The following is an 18,917-nucleotide window of genomic DNA, read 5'->3' as shown; positions in this document are numbered from 1 at the left end:
CCATATTCGGCACACGGTGTGCCGAATATGGGCTACAGTGCCGTATTCGGCACACCGTGTATCGAATATGGGCTACACTGCCATATTTGACACACAGTATACCGAATACGGATACTAAAATTATAAATACACTAATATATTATCTATTTTGGTAAATACGATCATGTATGTTGTCTAATTTTAAATTTTTGCCCTTGTTTGGAGCATGCACACGCTGTCAGCGACTCGTGAAAGAATAATAGGCGCAGGACTTTTATAATGTGGTACTGACATTATCCCATTTTTTTAATAGATGTCCGTATACGCATTTACTGTTTACTGGTGCTAGAATAATTATTTTCGTAAGATACGTCCGTACGAAAAGAGAGCATTCACGTTCTGGAAGTCGCTACGCCATATAGGGGCCGGGCGGAATCCGATGCTACGTGGCGCAGCATTAGCAGTCCTGGGCTGAGATCAGCGCCTGGCTTTACGAGCCGGCCGGGGTGCGAGTTCCGATGCCGTGCAGTGGTTGGTTATTTCTTGAACCAACGTGGCTTGCCGATCGTCATCTCTTGAGCAGGATCTTCGTTTTGCTCAGTAAGTTTGTTCATCGCCCAAAGAAAATGTGATGGGATCGACCAACAGCAGATGGTGTGATGCTACTTAACAAAGGTTCTTGGAGCTCTCGCTGCGCTGCCGGAGATATGGGAATCGCGCATGTCGGATTCCAATGCACAGGTGGGCGCCGTTACCGCCACAGCTTTTTTTCTTTGTCAATTTTTTTTTCTTTCGTTCAATCATTCATATGCAAGAAATACTCTATACATTCAGAAATAGCATATATATTTATTTTAAAAAAATTAAAAATTATATACTTTGATTAATATTTAATCAAATTATAAAAATATTTAGTATATAAAAATTATACAACTAGATTTATAATTTAAAAATAATTTCACACTATATAGGTATCGTAGTTGTAAATGATATATATTATGAGAAAATCTTAGTCAAAATTCAACTTCAAAAATCGAGTCAGAAAATAATACGCATACTATTTCAAAAAAAGAGTAGTACAGAGTTTAGCCCAACTTGATAGATTACAAATTTTCTCCTTATTGGTCTACAGCTATTATGTCTAAAATTTGAACGGTCGGAAAACAATGCTGCCATCATCTAGATTGATAACATTTTCTTCTCTAGGAATATGTCTGAATGTTCCTTGAATACTATGGCTTAATTATCTTATATCTAAAGTAACATGAAGAATTCTTCAGTCCCGTGGGTCCTCTCATGGGAATCCAAGAGAAATAAACAATATTTAAACTGCAATTCAGAAATAACAACCCTAGCCTCACCATAGCCTCTGCATGTATCATTGAATCTATATTTGAGCCTTTAGCTTCGATGTGCAAGGAACAAGGGGTTGATCACTACGATGAGAGATATAAATTCCCAACCCAGCTTGAGATTCTTTTGATATTAAAGCATCAGACCTGCAACAACAACTAGAAGAAGGGTAGGCTTCCTTAAAAAAGAGAGAGAGCTGCTAATTTTCACTTGATTGAAATTCTAGTGATTTTAGTCGATGATAGTGAGCCTTCAAATCGTGATCGGACGATCACGACATCATCTTTAACCTTTGAACGGCGCCATCGTGACGCAACTATCTCGCCCTGATGCCCTAGCCTCCCATCACCTATAGCCATCTCGGCAGCTCCCGTCGTCCCCTACCGCACTAACCAAACGTGGCTTGACGCTCCCACCCGAGTATTGACTGACCAGAATTCCTCTACAGCCCGTAACCGATAGCGTCACCGTCGCCTCGCTACCCTACCCTTGCGTCCGCCTCCTCCACTATGCCTACCTACCTCTTATAATACCCTTTCTAAGTCCGACAATAACAACTTAGCTTTGATAAACTTCGGAACGCTAACCTTGGCCGTGAATGGTCATCACTAAAATCATTCGGGATTTCGATTGACTGTACAATAGTAAATAGAAAAAAAAAATCAAACGAGAGATACAGACAGAGGCAAAGCATCTAGTTGTAGCAGCAGACACGCATCTACTCCTCCTATGAAATGAGACCGACCGGCCAAGCCTAGCGTAGCCGTCGTGATGAGTGAACAGTGCGCTACTGCTCGCGCACACGAGGTGAATGTGCGAGAATCTCGAGGGAGGAGGGGGAAAAAAGAGAAAAGGATTGCGGTGCGCCAGCTGAGGCGCGTACCGCGGCGCTGCGGATGTGTGGCCGTGCGCGGCGTGGCGGTCAGAGGCCGGCGCGGTAGCAGCTGCCGTCGTTGGAACAGTGCGCGCACGGCCGTGGATAGGGATTGGGAGTTCGGGAAGGGTGGGAGAACGGTCTGGAACAACGGCGACCGAAAGGGAGGGATCGGAGAGCCACGAGCCTGCCAGCGCTGCAACAGCATAAGCTACCAGTACTAGGTCTAGGTGAACGTTAGTGGGGCCGCGCGCGGATGCTGAATTTCTGATGCGACGTGAGGCGATCCGCTGCCGCTGATTGGATTCGGACAGCTAGGGCTGGCCAGGTCCATTGAGACATGTATCGGCAATCAGATTTGCTTACCTGCTGCATGTGCAGAGATTTACCTGCAGATTTACAGATGCCTCCGTGCTCGCTCGCAGTTGCATTTTGGTCATCAATTGAGATGTACGATACGGGACTCGTGCCTGTACCAATTACTCCGTTTGTTTCTTCTGCTGTTGCGCTTACTGGGTGCCAGCGTGCGTGGATTACCTGGGCTTACCGGTGCCGCACACCTGGTCCCATAGGAGATACTAGATGACGACGATTCACTGCCGGACCGCAAGTCCACTTGCACCACCCCGCCTTGCGCGACGAAGCCATGATCTGCTCTCGTCTGCTCCCCTGGCGATCCATCCAGTTGCACATGCACGGACCTCGCCCAAACCAGGCTGGCCGGTCGGCCGCGCGCAGCGAGAAACTAGTTCAAGGCGAGCGCCACGCCCCGCAGCCTGCCTGCAGGTATCAGCTATCCAGCTTGGTTGATTGCCCGCGGGTGCGGCTGGGATAAGATACTCGTAAGAAAAAGGAGCACTACGCTCCTGCGTACCGCAGCTTATCTGCAAGTCTTTCGTTGTCGCCGCAGGTCGGTTCTGGGCGGCGGCATATGGTCGATGATGCGTCGTGACACCCCCCCCCCCCCACCAACCGACCCATGCAACCGCTCCGTCGTGCGCGCGGACGCAAAAGCACGCCGGTCAGCCGAGCTCACTGATCGCTAGAGCGCTAGTGCGATTAGGGAAGTGAATTCTGTATGATCTGATTTTTTCGAAAGATTATTTCTTTCAGTACGATATATGTGTTCTTTTTTTTATTGTACGTGTTAGCTGTTAGATCTAATAACTACGATATAGGTTAAGATCTTGTAAATTTTTTTTAAAGAATCATATATAATTTCTTTTCATGAGGAAGTATAAATGGTTAGGAGATCTCCGCCAGTTATTGTTACTTAGTACAAGCTACTAGTATGATAATATAATCGAATAAGCTAGTAATGTAGTCGAGCTATTTTTTTTTACAAATCGAAATGCTGCCCACCTGCACGTACGCTCCCTTCTTCTTGTTCTTTAGTTACACGACATGGACGCTCCTTTCAGTTCAGGCCGTTGCGATTGTAAACGTTCACTGCAACTTAGAAAAATCAACGTTGCGCTCCTTTTTAATTAAATATATATAACTAGTGATTGGAAAGGAAATGAAAATGAAAGTTGACACATTGTTAAGATGATAAGAGTACATCTTACCAAAGAAGGCATTGGCTCCACTTCGAATGCAATTGAATGGCAGCCTTGGTGGAGTACTGCCCTTCCATTCTTGGATCGATGATCCTGAACAGCTTCCGGTTGTGGACGAGGAGGGGGCGTGCCCACTCAACTAGGTTATGCTCACGGGTCGGCCGGCTCTTGTCCACAGCCCTCCTTCCAATAATCATCTCTAGAAGCACGACACCAAAGCCGTAAACATCACTTCGTGCGGTCAGATGGCCTGCGGCAAGTTAGTTGGTGATTAAGGATTAACAAATTTGAACTAAGTCAAGTACAATGCAGAGTCTATTCATTCTTGAGAACATCTTCATTTATTTCCACATTACATAGAGGAGTTGCCTTCTTATTATAGAGGGAGATCCTTGTTTACCAGTCATGACATATTCTGGAGCTGCATATCCATAAGTTCCCATGACCCGGGTTGACACAAGGGTTTGGTCTCCACTAGGTCCTGTTCTTGCGAGACCAAAGTCTGAAAGCTTAGCATTGTAATCCTGCAACGGTAGTAAAGAGTGGCATTGAGATGCAATCAAAGATAATATATCGATACATAACATCTCAAGATCTGCAGTAAGAAATTTAGATCAGCGCATTCCTTGTGCAGTTATGTGCTTCCACAAGATGATCGAGACAAAAGTAATTAAGCGTTCTTTATTTGGCCTAAAAAAACATGGACACATTTTGGTGGTGCAAAAAATATAATTTACTTTCAGGGCACCCAGTCCAATATATACAGTGTACTTCCTCTAGATATTGAGATAAAGGCATCTTGATATATAACTATAATGCATCGCAAAAAGCATCACTAGTGCATCGTTCGGCAGTGGAATTATGTTTTCCATATCATTTGGTTGGTAATATGAGAAGTTTGATAAAGAAACGACCTTAAAAGAAGTAGTTGAAATAGGGAAATAATATCTACGCATTTGCCTTTTCAGTTAGGGCATGAGTCCGTCACAGATTTAAGTAAAAAAGAAGACGAAAAAAGAAAAACCAGTCCACGCTCTCTAACGGTTGGATTATAATCCAACGCTCCAGCTCCTATTTTCTACCTCTAGCTCTATCACTTATGTTCTTCCAACTCTTAGATACTGCGAACTGTTTTTTTCTCTCCTCTAACTAACTTTACATGGTTACAAAAAATTTAGAGTATTATAAGACGCCTGAACTACCTCAACTTCAACGTTTTCGGAGGCTGCACGCCACTTGGTCCACCACCTCCTAACCAAAATCCATTTTCATCGCCCCCGCCAGTAAACTTGTTCATTGCGTTACCACCACCTCGCTGCCCCCATCCCACCATCTAAGCTTTGGGGCGTTGCAAGCTTTTTATAATAATAAAATAAAATATATTTTAGCCACTTATTATTACAAAGTTTTTACTATAACATAGACTATATCTACCACATAGTCATAATCCATCAACTAAGCAAATGAGATTTGACATATAACTGTTGCAAGTTGTTGACTGAAATCGCGCAACAGACTTTCCCTTTCAGTTACTTTCATAACTCTAGGTTATGTGTCCCCGAAAGACTAATTCTGAACGGTATACGATATTTTTACAAGCCAGTGCTCCACAATTCCTCTCCTCTCGTTTGTACATTTCTCCAGGAAACTTGTATTCGCTAGGGGGGAAAACAACCCGTGAATTGTGGGATCCTTTGCTTTGTAGCGCATACCCCAATCACTTATCCAAGCAGCATCATTGGAGCAAGGAAACCAGACAAAAAGAAAAGAAACCAAAATACCCATACAATCTTATCAACAGAAGTAGAAAGGAAAAAAAGAGAGAAGCTGCTCAATATTCTGTTCCAGCAAGGACACTAAGAAATTAAGCAACAAACAAAGTGCTCAGGCCCAACCCCAGCCTTGCAGCATCGTCACTTACCAACCCTCCCCTTCCTCCATAAATACCACCTTCCTCTCCCTCTCACTCCCCCCACCTCAGACACTCATCCACAAGCTCCACTTGTTGGCAAGGCTGGTCTGGTCACTCTCTTGCAGCTGCAAGAGCAAGCCAAGAAGCACACCAAGCTAAGCTAAGGTAGAGCTAGCGTCCATGGGGAAGGACGACGTGATCGAGAGCGGTGCCGGCGGCGAGTTCGCGGCCAAGGACTACACGGACCCGCCTCCGGCGCCGCTGGTCGACGCGGCGGAGCTGGGGTCGTGGTCGCTGTACCGCGCCGTCATCGCCGAGTTCATCGCCACGCTGCTGTTCCTCTACATCACGGTGGCCACCGTCATCGGGTACAAGCACCAGACTGACGCGACGGCCCCCGACGCGGCGTGCGGCGGCGTGGGCATCCTCGGCATCGCGTGGGCGTTCGGCGGCATGATCTTTGTTCTCGTCTACTGCACCGCCGGCATCTCGGGCGGGCACATCAACCCAGCGGTAACGTTCGGCCTGTTCCTGGCGCGCAAGGTCTCCCTGGTCCGCGCGGTCCTGTACATCATCGCGCAGTGCCTCGGCGCCATGTGCGGCGTCGGGCTCGTCAAGGCCTTCCAGAGCGCCTACTTCGTGAGGTACGGCGGCGGCGCCAACGAGCTTGCCTCCGGCTACTCCAAGGGCACCGGGCTCGCCGCCGAGATCATCGGCACCTTCGTGCTCGTGTACACCGTCTTCTCCGCCACCGACCCCAAGCGCAACGCCCGCGACTCCCACGTTCCGGTGAGCATCCAACCAAGCTACCTCTTCCTTGCTCCCCTTTTTAGGAGTGTCGTTTTAGTTTATTTCTGAGCCTAATTACAGCTTAAGTGAAGCTAACATGCATGTTCTTAGAAAACTAAAACTAAGCCTTATGCCGACGAGAATTGGCACATATGAACAAAAAGAAATTCCTTCCGGGGAAAAGAGGAAAAGGAGCATCACAACAATATAAAAAAACAGGAGACTATCCAGTTTATCCGGGCGGGGACAGAATATTACAGAGACCGAAGAATTTCTGTGCCATATAACGTTTCTATTTGGCAAATAAGATTCACTCACGATTCATTTTGTTTCTGAGCAGTCACAAGGTGCTAAGCTCGTCAAGATCGAGAAAAACAAAAAGCTAGAAATCCAATCAAATTGTAGCTTACTCATTCCAAAAGAAAGCGTGATGGCTATGCTTCAAATATTCTGAAATCACGTTACTTTTCATATAGTACATAAGCACTAGTCTAAAATCACGTTCCTTTTCATATGGCTATGCTTCAAATATTCTAAAATCACATTCCTTTTCATTGCTGGATCATTCAAGTACAGTAGCAGTATCTGGTAGCACATCCAGGTCACCCTCTCACTAGCCATGAACCCGGACTTAGTAGTTAATGAAGATAAATGAGAGAGCTTAATTAGTTCCAGCCCTATCTTTTTTTAAGTACGATAGGACGCACACGCACTCTATATTTACACCACACGTAGCGTTTTCATACATACATTAGGAACAAATTGAGAGGCACGAGACCTCTGTGCGTGTATCTTTCTGTCTCTGGAAAACTCATCATGACGGTAACATTCCTGGGTGGTACACGTGGGCCGGGCCCAGCTTGTAGAAAGTTGAACTTGGTCCGGTCCAGTCTGGGTCCCGTCCTTGTCTTGATGAGTTGGTCCACGCAACGTACCCCCCAGCCACAACCCTCCCTTGTGTCGCATGCCGTGCTGTGCCATCCCAGCTCCCGTGCCATTGTTGGCACCTCTCGCCGTACCATTTTACCTCACCTGTTTTCAAACTGTTTCTTGTATCTTACAAACCATCGGACCCTAAATTTGACTACGTTTCACTTGTAGCCTTCTAGGACCACCGTAGTACTACTGAAATTTACCCGTAAGATTCCGGAGGAAAGCTTGCAACATGTGGTGCATACGCGTGTGTGGCTAGGTTAAAATTCAGGGTCCCTTTAGGGCGGTGCCACGAGCTTTGGAATTTTTGCATGCGGTAGCTAGTGGCAATCCCTTTCGTAACGGGTAGGGACAGTGGCAAGGTGATAGAACGTGATGTGTGAACATCTTGGGTGCTGGGAACCGAGCTTGACTCGGTTGGCAAGTCATCAAGGGTGGTGCGGACCGGTCGGGGATTGAGGACCTCGGCATCCATAAATAGGTCTCTCATGAAGACTGGGCTTAGGCCCTTATAAAAAAAAAACATCTTGGGTGTTTTGCACTATCAAAATATGCCGTGGTGACTTGGGTGGATTGGTGAAAGACGCCACTAAGCAAAGCCACTAGCCATGTTTGGTGTGTGCCCAAAGGAAGAGGGAAAAGGGGAGCGTCCCTTGTTTGTTATAGTTTCTTCCCTTGAGAAAAGGGCATGACAAGAGGATTCGAGCCACTAATTGTTCAGTCGCAAATAGTTTCTTGATGTTGACGGTGTAACATGGAGATGCCTAATCTACTTGAACCATGATGACGCAACGCAACAAGTAGCGTGTGTCAAGGATTTGTTGTGGAGCATGAACTAATCTGAAAACATTTTTTTGCTTGGTTAGTTTTGAACTCAATTATGCTTGTCTCTGGCTTTCAGGTCTTGGCGCCCCTTCCAATCGGCTTCGCCGTGTTCATGGTCCACTTGGCCACCATCCCCATCACCGGCACCGGCATCAACCCGGCCAGGAGCCTGGGTGCAGCCGTCATCTACAACAAGCACAAGGCCTGGCATGACCAGGTATACATATTTTTCGTGCCGTTCCATATGATCGACCTCTATCATATCAAGTTCACCTCCATTCAGCAACTTGCCTTGGCCTGACGATGCGATCTTCTTCGCTTTTGCAGTGGATCTTCTGGGTCGGTCCCCTCGTCGGCGCTACGATCGCGGCGTTCTACCACCAGTACATCCTCCGGGCCGGCGCCATCAAGGCCCTCGGCTCCTTCAGGAGCAACGCATAAGCTCTGTCTCGTGTTTGCAAAAATCAAGAGTGTTGAAGCAATGGCGACTTTTGTCAAGGGAGAATAAGTTCCATTCTATCACTCGAGTTCTGCAGCTGGTCGTTTAGGCTTCCTGTAATCATGTCACTGTAATCTGTCAAGGGGATTTCATCTACTCTAGTGCCTGTATTTCTATTTAATTATGTTGTAGCGACGATCATCGATCTGTGGAGTGATTCAGTCCTAAGCATTTGCTCTCTTGCTCGTCTACTTTGTTTTGTTTGTTCCTGCTGCTTCTGAATTTATATGATGTAGCATTTCTTATCCTCTTTGCACGCGCTTCCCTCTTCCATTTCTTTGTTGTTTGGCCGCTTTTTCCATCAGCTGCTCCTATCATGAGGTGCAGTAACCTGTTAGCATTGCTTTGTCATCTGCCATCTTCCAATTTGCAAAAAGACCAAACTATCAAGTGAGTGGCTCATCATGGCATGCATGCTGAGTGAGACAGACACGCACGCTCACTCATTGTGCTGTATGGGCTTTTCTGCTTTCAGTCCTTGATTCCCATAGTTGTCACCACTCACCATTGCTAGCTTAGGATCATGGGGTGTTTGTGAATTGTGACCCGGGGGAGGTTTGTCATCTCCAGCTGTGCTGAGCTGCCCACTTGCCCCATTCTCCCGTAGTGGTTCGTGGGTGCCAACACTCACTTGCCCCTTTAGCAGTTGCGTAGGACCAATTTCTTTCTTGGTCGCTTCTGCTTGGAAAGTCATGATGATAAGGTTGCTTACGCCTGTTGTCAATACTATCACATATGGACGTGCCAGGCCATCAAGGGAAGGCACACTGGTGCAATTAATCCTTTTCTCAGCTTCTTTCTACTCAACCCTGCTCAGATGGGCCCAAACGGTTTTTGCTTCAGATGCACAGCCTTCTTCAAGAGGGCTCTAACTTGTTTTCTTCCTCCAGGAGGCTCCAGGACGGGCTCTTCTGCGACGGCAGGGCCCAGGGCCAATCAGTGGCACCATCACTCCATCAGCTCTTCTTCTACTCTACTCTGATGGAGCACTGACGAAGCAAAAAGAAAAGAGGCCCCGCACCACGTCGTCTCCGCTGCGCCTGCACGCCGCGCTAGCGTCTCAATTTGACCGCCCCCGCACCCGCCCCGGTGGCCTGCGACGGGCAGACTCTGGCCTGACGTGCTGGTCGAATCAGCATGGACGGAGCACTGTAGCTAGCGTCTGAGAAGATGGCAGCTGCCTTTGCCGCCTGCTCTCTGCTTCAGCGAAAATAGGCACCGCAGGGCTAATACGCTCCAGCTCCTGGGCCCTTTACTTTGTCCACTGACAAAATTACGCACAGGCTGTTTGAGCGTGAATTGTAAAGACAACGGAGAGTAGAGAAAAATGGTTGATTCTTCCGGAGAAGCATCCCCGAATGGATGTCTATTCGTTATGTAGCTGCCATATGTAGTTTTTCTTATTGATCCTTAGGATTTGCTTCATAACGCAGGCGGTGCCTATTTTAGTAGTAATTCCATAGCCACTGGACTTTTTTTTTTTAAGCCATGAATAAATGAGCTGACCCTAATGCAACAATGCGCGTGTATGTATGTGTCTGTGACGTGTGTTGTAATTCATAGTGGTTAGGGAGAAGAATGCTAGTTGATTCAGCTCCTTCTATTGGTAACCCTAATCGAAGAGGACAGGAGCCGTCTGATTTGTTAATCAGGTCTATGATTAGTAGAGCGATCATCAGATGGGGATGTTGCAACGACACCACCGGTTGTGAGTGCTGCAGGATATATAGGACAGACTGGAGGGAATGTCTTAAGCGCTTTTGTTTAGCTGGCTTTTAAGTTGGTTAGCTAAACATAATCTGGATCAATAATTGCGTCCCATGTTGCCACATTAAAGGTTGATGACGCTGTTTTGGTTAGCCAAACCTAAACTTTTTTTCTGCAAGGAGCTTTTCCCGTTTCATAATAATAATAAAAACGTAAATTTGAGTTACAAAACATTTCTTACAACGAATTACCTACCGCGCTCATATTGTTACAGACACCTTGGCTATGCAGATACCATTACAACATTACCACGTTACAACGGATTCCATGTTGCGGACTACTATCATAACCGCTATCTGGAATCTTAACCAAGCATTTGGTTGGTGTGTTGGAGCAAATCTGCAAATGCCACAAATAATTAAGGCCAAAGGCTGCGAGACACACTCCGAGAAAAAAAAATGGTCAAAGGCTGCAAGCTTCGACGCCGGGCAGCTGCAGTATGCTTAAATCATGCAGAGCAGGAACAGGTAGCTTGCGGCAGTCTTGGGCCTAGAGAAGCCTCAAGCCGTGGTTTTGGCTGCACACAAAATCGAAGTGTGGCATGCAAGTTAACAGAATAGCAGGGATTTGTTTTGGAGAAATTATTGTACAAATCGCAAGGAATCCACCATTGATTTGTGCGTCAAAACTTGCGTAACTCAAAAAGGGGTAGATCATGGAATCTATGTAATGCACCACCCAGTTTCTACCAGCTGGCCGCCGGATACAGCCTTGGACACCACACATAAGTGTGATCTTACCATCTAAAACACGGATGCAACGGACTGCACAGAAACTAGTTGAGCGCTTTGCGCGTATTACCAGCGAAACAGATATTACAGTTCGAAAGAACAGAATTCCAGCATGCGCAACAGATCAGAACTCAATTGCACAAACACAGATTCCCGGGGGTATTACCAACTGGATCAAGCAAAATAGCTGATGCAAAGAAAAACTTTGGTTACATCAATACTATTCCATAGATAGTCCCACCTGATGCATCTCAAGAGAAAAACAAGTTAAGCATCCTTAATAATAACTTTTGACAGACAATGGAGCCTATCATCGGATTAGAAGAGAGGTTCCCTTGCCCTTCTTGTCGCCACCGATTTCAAAGTGCTTGCACCTCTGAAGTTGCAATTGAAGCGTCAGATGCCTCGGAACACTAAATACACAAGAAAGATGAGAAACAACAAAAAGCTGAGACAAAAATACCTTGATAGCGTGCTGAGAGTAGTGCTTGCAGCTCTGGCACTGCAACTTCAGCACAATCATCTTTGTTGTCTTGGCCTGAAATGATCCAATGTATCAGTAAGGAGAAGCATGTTTAAAAAAAATATCAGTAACTAGAAGCAAAGAAATCTCGAAGGACTAACCCACTAAAGGATTCTATTATTCTAAAAGCAGATTGCAATTACACGTTTGTACCTGGAATCTGCAAAGACTTGGGAAATCAGGATCAAACCTTCTTGTGGAAAACAGGCTTTGTCTGCCCACCATATCCTGACTGCTTGCGGTCATAAAACGACGCTTCCCTTGAGCTGAAAGGCTATCCTTTCCCTTGTACTGGGTAACCTTGTGAAAGGTGTGCTTCCTGCATTCCTTGTTCTTGCAGTAGGTCTTCTTGGTTTTCGGAACGTTCACCTACAAAATAAATGCAGCATACTTAATACAACATAAATAAATGAAAAAATGAACAGAAAACCCTTGCTAAATAAACAAATGAATGTTGCTAAAAAATCTTAATAATGCATATCATTAGCTAGTTCGAAGTGAAACAACATAGGCAGCAAACCAAAAGAAGAATTACTGGGGCATGAAATGCACAAATTTTTTGACTTTAATAGGAACAGAAGCAAAAGACACCAAAAGCTGTATAGAGAATGCAGCTCAATTAAAAATAAATCAGCATTTTGTAAAGTTAAGAACAATTATCACATTACAGCAATAAAATGAGTTGACTTCCATTAATTCAGTTATAACATTTACATAATTTACAAATTCATGAACATGAAACAATAAGGTTTGAAGTTTCCAATACAACAAATAGAAAAAAGACTCTAGATAAACTAAGAAAGTTTCAAGGAAAGACATATGTAAACTTTTTCGAATTGAATATGAATGTCAGTTCCTGCTCCTAGGCATTCCAAAAAATTCTGTAAGGCTAGTCAGTAATCACAGAACAAAACTAGATAATAGCAGGGTGAGATCTTGGGAAAGGTTTGTACTTTCTTATGTCAGACAACAAGTTCTATACATGCTAGTCAGAAGTTTGAATTAATACACATACCATTTCGTACTTAATAGGACAAAAACAGATCTTCAGAGCCAAAATAATCAAACATGAGGTCATTTAGAACATGTGAGGAACAATGAAGAACATGGATAAGATTGCTATTTAGAATTGTGCACAACATTGCACAAGTTCAAGATTTAATTATGGATCTCGCAGAAAAATCTATTAAAAAATAAATGTAGACAGCAGAACTGATTAACAGTACGTAGCTACATACACATTTTCACATTCAAAAAACAAAATTTAGCTTTAGTGTTATACTTGTAGTCAGTTCTGTCTTTATAGACTCATATAAACTGAAAAAACAGTGGCTATTCTTCTCATTAAGAATGTAGATACACAGGTGATTGTCTAGCACCTTGACACATAACACATTGTTGTGACAATTCGACCATGGAAAACAGTTAGGGGTTTTTAGTATAATAGAACCATTATAGGTAGTCAATCATCAGCGCATGCTACCACTAACTGAATTAACACATACAAGGCGGTGCGTATCAAATTGGTTTAGGCTTTTGCTCAAGTACTCAAGATCGTAAGCCTTCTTTTATACAAATGGCTATAAACCAGTTCCCTTGATCAAACAACACAATTTATACCTATGGAACCATCAGCTAACATGATCATCTATCGTTGTAACACACTAACTGGGCGGTGGCGGAGATAATTACTTGCAGTTTCGTTAATCATAAGCAATTTTAATTTTTTACTCGAACATGCACAATAAAACATATGCTAAGGATAACATATGCAAGTAGAACAAGCAAAAATTTTCAAACAACACAGGTTTTGCATCATTCCTCTCAGCAATTCTAATACACTCACACGCTACAACCACCCGAGATGCTTGACCCCACATAAACCCACCAAAATAGAACAGCACTAAGTGTAAACCATTGCTCCACCCATACCCAACTTACCCACCAATTACCCAAGAACTGCCTAGGAACACCAAAACGAAGCGCTAGTTCACTAAATGCTCGCCATATCGAGCTGACACCAGAATCAAACCAAAAAACGGGGGGGGGGGGGGGGGGGAAACGCTACCCACTAAGATAGGGAACTCCAAGAAACGCATGGTTTGACCTAAATAGAATCATATCCATTTCAATTGTGTTTTTTTTGTCTTTGCACAGTGTACAACTCGTTATGATGAGACCATCCTTCTCCCCAATATTTTGTTTTCATGGTCCATATCTTTTTCATCATACATAGAACTTATCAAAACAGCAAGAATTCACCTTGTCATGAGTGAAAACAGAGAGGGGTGGGTGGGCACTATTAGTCAATGGACTGAGTGGAAACAAACACATAGCACTGATCGTCGTCTTCTTCTTTCTCAATGCACCGCCACTTACCTTAGCTTCCCTCTACCCTCCTCCTCCCTTCTCCGATGATGTTCCCATAACTGGATCTGTGCCTGCCGCCAGTTGCCTCATAATGTGGCAACATCAATCCATCTTTTTCTCTCTACCGCCGGTAGCACCACCCACCGCCACCACTAGTTGTGACGGCCTTGTGCCTTGTCCACCAAACCACCACCATTGCAAGGTCTGCCTGCGTACGAAGATACTACTACAAAAACTATTTTTAAAGGCAGATAATAACCTATTTGCATAAGCGTTTAGCCACCCGCCTCTAGTCGAAGGCCTGTAAAAATAGACGATTGCACATGCGCAAAAGAGATCACCTGTGGAAACCGATTACTACAGACGGTTTACTTAAGAAACCGCGTGTGGTAATCGGTCTCCGAATCTACGTTTTTCGATTAAAAAAAAAGGCAACCAGGCACCCGATCACTTACACGACCAGTTTTTTCGCGAGCTTACAGTTCGTGGCACTTGAACTCAGGAATCATATTTGTAATCATTCTCATTACCAAAGACGGTTTATATAAGGAACTACTTTTAGAAATATCTTTTGCACAGGCGTCTTCTTATGTGACCCGTTTGTGGTAATGAGTTACTAAGTCGGATGAGGACAAAATTTATATAAAAACTATAGCCCTTGACGAGATCTACAACTTTTTGGTTCAAAAATTTTTCATTTAAAATTATTTAGATATCCAAATAGTCGTTTAAAGAGGAATCAAGCTATAACTGCAATAAGATTTAAGCTATGCTTGCATGATCAACTTCAACGGCGTTTGCAGAACCCCTACCTGGTCAGTATATATCATTTCTGATAATAGCCAAGTCTTTTTTGGCTTTCTTTGACAAATTTTGAGATCTGAAATGGCAGCCATGTCAGCGGGTTTGTTCCTTTTCTTACTATTAAGGGTTCTTAGGATAGTCATAGTTTGATTCCTTTTAAAATAATTATTTCGACATCTAAATGATATCAAATAAAAATATTTTCAACTACAAAGTTATAGATCTTATCGAGGGTTATAATTTTTATATGAAGTTTATCCCTATCCAACTTCGTATAAAAAAGTTATGAATTTTTGCAACCCATTACGAGATGTGGTGGTTTCTTATGTGAATTGCCTATAATAATCATCTTATTTTTAGAAATGATTCACATAAAGAACCGCCTCTGTAAATAATATTTTATACAGATGATTCACATAAGTAACTATATGTGGTAATCATCCTATTTGTACAAACGATTGTCGTAAGTAACCGTCTGTGAAAATTTATTTCCACAAGTGGTCAGAAATCACGGAACCTGCTCGGATGATTTGTAATTTGAGTCGCCGTAAAAAGACAGTCTAAATATTTTAAAAAATTATTTTTTAGTAACGAGACCACACTCTAATTAAGTGCTTGGGGTGCCTCTGGAACCCCAAATGCCCCTCTCTCTCCCCCACCCTACCCACCGTTATGGAGTGAGTTTAGGGAGGTGCGATTTTCAGTTCACTGCAGTGCAGGAAAAAGCGGAAACAAATGCTGATGTCAGTGCTGATTTCAATGCATGCACAAACATGTCCTCGTGACAGGGTTAGAAAATGTGGCGGTAACTGCTCAGCTATCGCGGTTATCGATTAATTTGGTCTACATCATATTTAAAAACTGAATGGTTACTGATTAAACTTAGATTCAAAATTTAGAAAAAATAAAATTTTTAACAAAATTAGACCGATTTCTACAAAATACCTATGCAGTTACCGACCCTGGGTGATTTTCAGGGGTCTATCGAATTTGTAAACCTTACCTCCTCGTCAAGCTATATTTCAAGCATAGGCATTATAGTTTTGTACAAAATACATAGCAAATGCGGTTCTACTTTTACAGTACATTCTAACCATTGATTTTGTAAGGGCATAATAGACTGCATCATCCAGATCTTCATGTACACCCCTTTTTCACTTACGCTAGAACTGCAATTAAGTCCAATTTAATGATTCATAGACAAAGCAACAACAACTGGATGTAGCAGAGTGTGTAGCAACAACTGGATGTAGCAGTGTAGCAACAACTGGATTTACCAGGTTTGGAACAGCACAAAGCACGTACCAACCGTTGTGATCACATTCGACCAATGAATCTGATCGAAAGACATACGGGGATGCATGTGGCTGTGGGGTCACTTCAACTACTAAGAATTCGAAGAAGTTATAGCATTGCGATAGTTTCTTAGCGCTACCAGCCACTAGTTAGAAGTAGAAGCTGAACTATACAACCCTACAGCATAATCGACATGCATGAGTTCCTGTCTGAACACCGCACAAGCTCTATACAATCATGACTGATTGTACTCTTCAACTTGCATTTCCCTTTGCCTGGATAAAGGGGTTCGCCGCATCGGCCGATCACATGGCGCAGGATCAAATCATTCAGCTCCGATTGTGCGTAAAGCGTCAGTTGCTGAGTGCAACGTTGCAAACGCAGACAAGCTGCAATCAAACATTCTCCTCCACTACGCTAAAGTGACGGTTACGATCCACTCTTATTATGTCACCAATGATAAAATATTAGTGACGGATAGTAGTGATGGGTTATAATTGAGATCCGTCACTAAAATGCGTCTCGTATGATCTGAGCATGCCTGTTTTTCATCACTGTAACCGTCATTAGTGATGGGTGTATGTACCATCCGTCACTAATTATCGATCTCCAGTAACGGGTAGCTTTTCAACCCGTCTTTGGAACTCGGTCATTAGTGACGGGTGTTAACTACAAACCGTCACTACTGATCGAGTCATCAGTGATGGGTTATTACAATCCATCATTGGTTACTGAGTTATTAGTGACGGGTAGATTTCTAACCCGCCTCTGGGACTCTATCTAGTGACGGGTGCTAACAATAACCTGTCACTAATTATCTAGAACCAGTGACGAGTAGCTACAACCTGTCACTGGTGACCAAGTCATTAGCGACGAGGTGTTATGAGTCATTAGTGACGAGTATCTTTTCAACCCATCTCTAATGATTGAGTTCCAGAGATGGGTTGGAAAGCTACTCGTCATAGTCATCAGTGACAGGTGAATTTACCACCCGTCACTAATATTCTCATCTCCCGAAGGGATTTATCTTTTTCTTGGCTGTGCCCTAAAGCAATGTTAGGATTTGACAGCCGTCTTCTCCTACAAATAAGACACATCCAGATACATTCATGCCATAATCACCATTCATTTCAAGATATATACCCACATTGTAGGGATTATGTCACGAGATATGCAACCATAAATTATATAATCAAAAGTCCTCGAAACGTACAACGGCACAAGTCCATATCAAGAGCTTGAATTACATAAATCGAAAGTGCAACCTTAAATTACATAAGTCAAAAGTGCAACCACAAATTACATCAAGATAGTTACAAATTACATTAGTCAAATGTGCAACCATAAATTACATAAGTCAGAGCCCTGCTTCCCTACAATAGAACTTACCTTTCGAAGAGTCGACTTTGGTCATTAAGAACGAGGCGATCAATGCTCGAATGTTAGAGAGTGCAGACTCCTCGATGTTGCAGTCTGGTAAGCTGAATTCCAACTAAATGAAAGTAGTTATGGAAAAAGTATGCAATTAGCATAAGCAAAATTATTTTATCATCGGGTATTTGTAATGAATAAAAGCATCTATGAAAAGACTATACAATTATCTTACATCTGGGAATTTCATATCCTTTGCTGCAATTATCTTACTTAGAATCCACAGGAGTTGCCTGGTGGTTGTTGGTGATACTGGAGAGGGAAAAAATCGTCAGTTCGAAAGGAAAAAATATGGTAGTAGAGTATTTCCAAATATGTTTGGTTGCACTTAGCATGAAGATGGTCTTATGTGTCAGTGTGCGGGGCTCCTTCGAATCGTACTTTGGATCACAATGTATATACATGTCAAAAGCCCTATAAGCGAATAGGGATCCAATAGTCAACATTTGGTGTAAGTTTGAAAAGTTCAATATGTAACCTAAGTCATGAAGAGCTTACTTGTCGAGGATTTGTTTGACGAAAGTATAGTCACGTTGTCCCCGTTCGCTGTTGGGTCCCACCACTGGTCTTAATGAATCGAGGTACCAGACCAAGTTTCACTTGGAGGCAATGACTAGTAAGATCCAATGGCCACCCGTGTTGTGGGCGGCCATCAGGTAGTCCCTCTTCGAAAAGTGTCTCATTGCCCTAGCCACAAATTCCACAACGAATTTCCTTCGTTGTTCCATCAAAAAAATTGTCACATTTTGGGGTCAAGGAATCCGAAGGGCTTCTTCTTTCTCGTTTCTTGTATCAAGTGTCTACATATAAGAAATTAGTTAGATTAGAGAATTTAGTGGTAATAATTAATGAACGTTTAGTTTGAAAGGGTTTACAATGTAAAGCATCGCAATAACCCCATGTCCAGGCTATCGAGATTGAAGAGGTTGTATAAGTCATTAAAGCCCACGAGGAAGTAGTCGTCCCTAGTCAAGAAGTGACGATTTTTGTAATATAAGACAATGGAAACCTTCTTCTCTTTACAACTTTGTAGGTAGTAATTATGCAACTCAACACAAGGTTATCCCGCCTGTCGAAGTGGATCTACCGACAATAAGGGCTTCCCAAGCTTGAATTTTGGGTTTTTCTTAGTCCAAGCTTCCCATATCAAACACTTTTCTATGATTTCTTCAATATCTGCTTCTTGGACCCTGGCTTGGAATCCTTCTTTTCTGGGCTGCCCTCAGGTTGCTTACTTGTAGATGGCGGAGTGGGCAAATGATTCTTCTTCTT

At 43.5% G+C, this 18,917-nt stretch overlaps 1 protein-coding gene and 1 long non-coding RNA gene across 2 annotated transcripts; one reads left to right on the top strand and one right to left on the bottom strand.

The window, feature by feature from the left end:
* The first annotated feature begins 5,718 nt into the window (after window positions 1-5,718).
* LOC133890482 (aquaporin PIP2-1-like) lies at window positions 5,719-8,902 on the top strand. The gene is made up of 3 exons (XM_062330864.1): window positions 5,719-6,466; window positions 8,301-8,441; window positions 8,552-8,902. Exons 1-3 carry the CDS (start codon window positions 5,858-5,860, stop codon window positions 8,663-8,665), a joined length of 864 nt encoding a protein of 287 aa, XP_062186848.1. The 5' UTR covers window positions 5,719-5,857; the 3' UTR covers window positions 8,666-8,902.
* Window positions 8,903-11,379: 2,477 nt separating this feature from the next.
* Window positions 11,380-12,377, bottom strand: LOC133891471 (uncharacterized). Its single transcript, XR_009904224.1, has 3 exons — window positions 11,898-12,377; window positions 11,685-11,759; window positions 11,380-11,597 (listed from the first exon to the last, which is right to left on the bottom strand). It is a non-coding gene; the product is annotated as an uncharacterized LOC133891471 (long non-coding RNA).
* Window positions 12,378-18,917: the final 6,540 nt, after the last annotated feature.

The sequence above is a fragment of the Phragmites australis genome, chromosome 14, assembly GCF_958298935.1.
Source record: "Phragmites australis chromosome 14, lpPhrAust1.1, whole genome shotgun sequence".
In the NCBI taxonomy this organism is placed as follows: domain Eukaryota; kingdom Viridiplantae; phylum Streptophyta; class Magnoliopsida; order Poales; family Poaceae; genus Phragmites; species Phragmites australis.
Note: the sequence above shows the minus strand (reverse complement) of the source record. Positions and strands in the feature narration are given on the sequence as shown.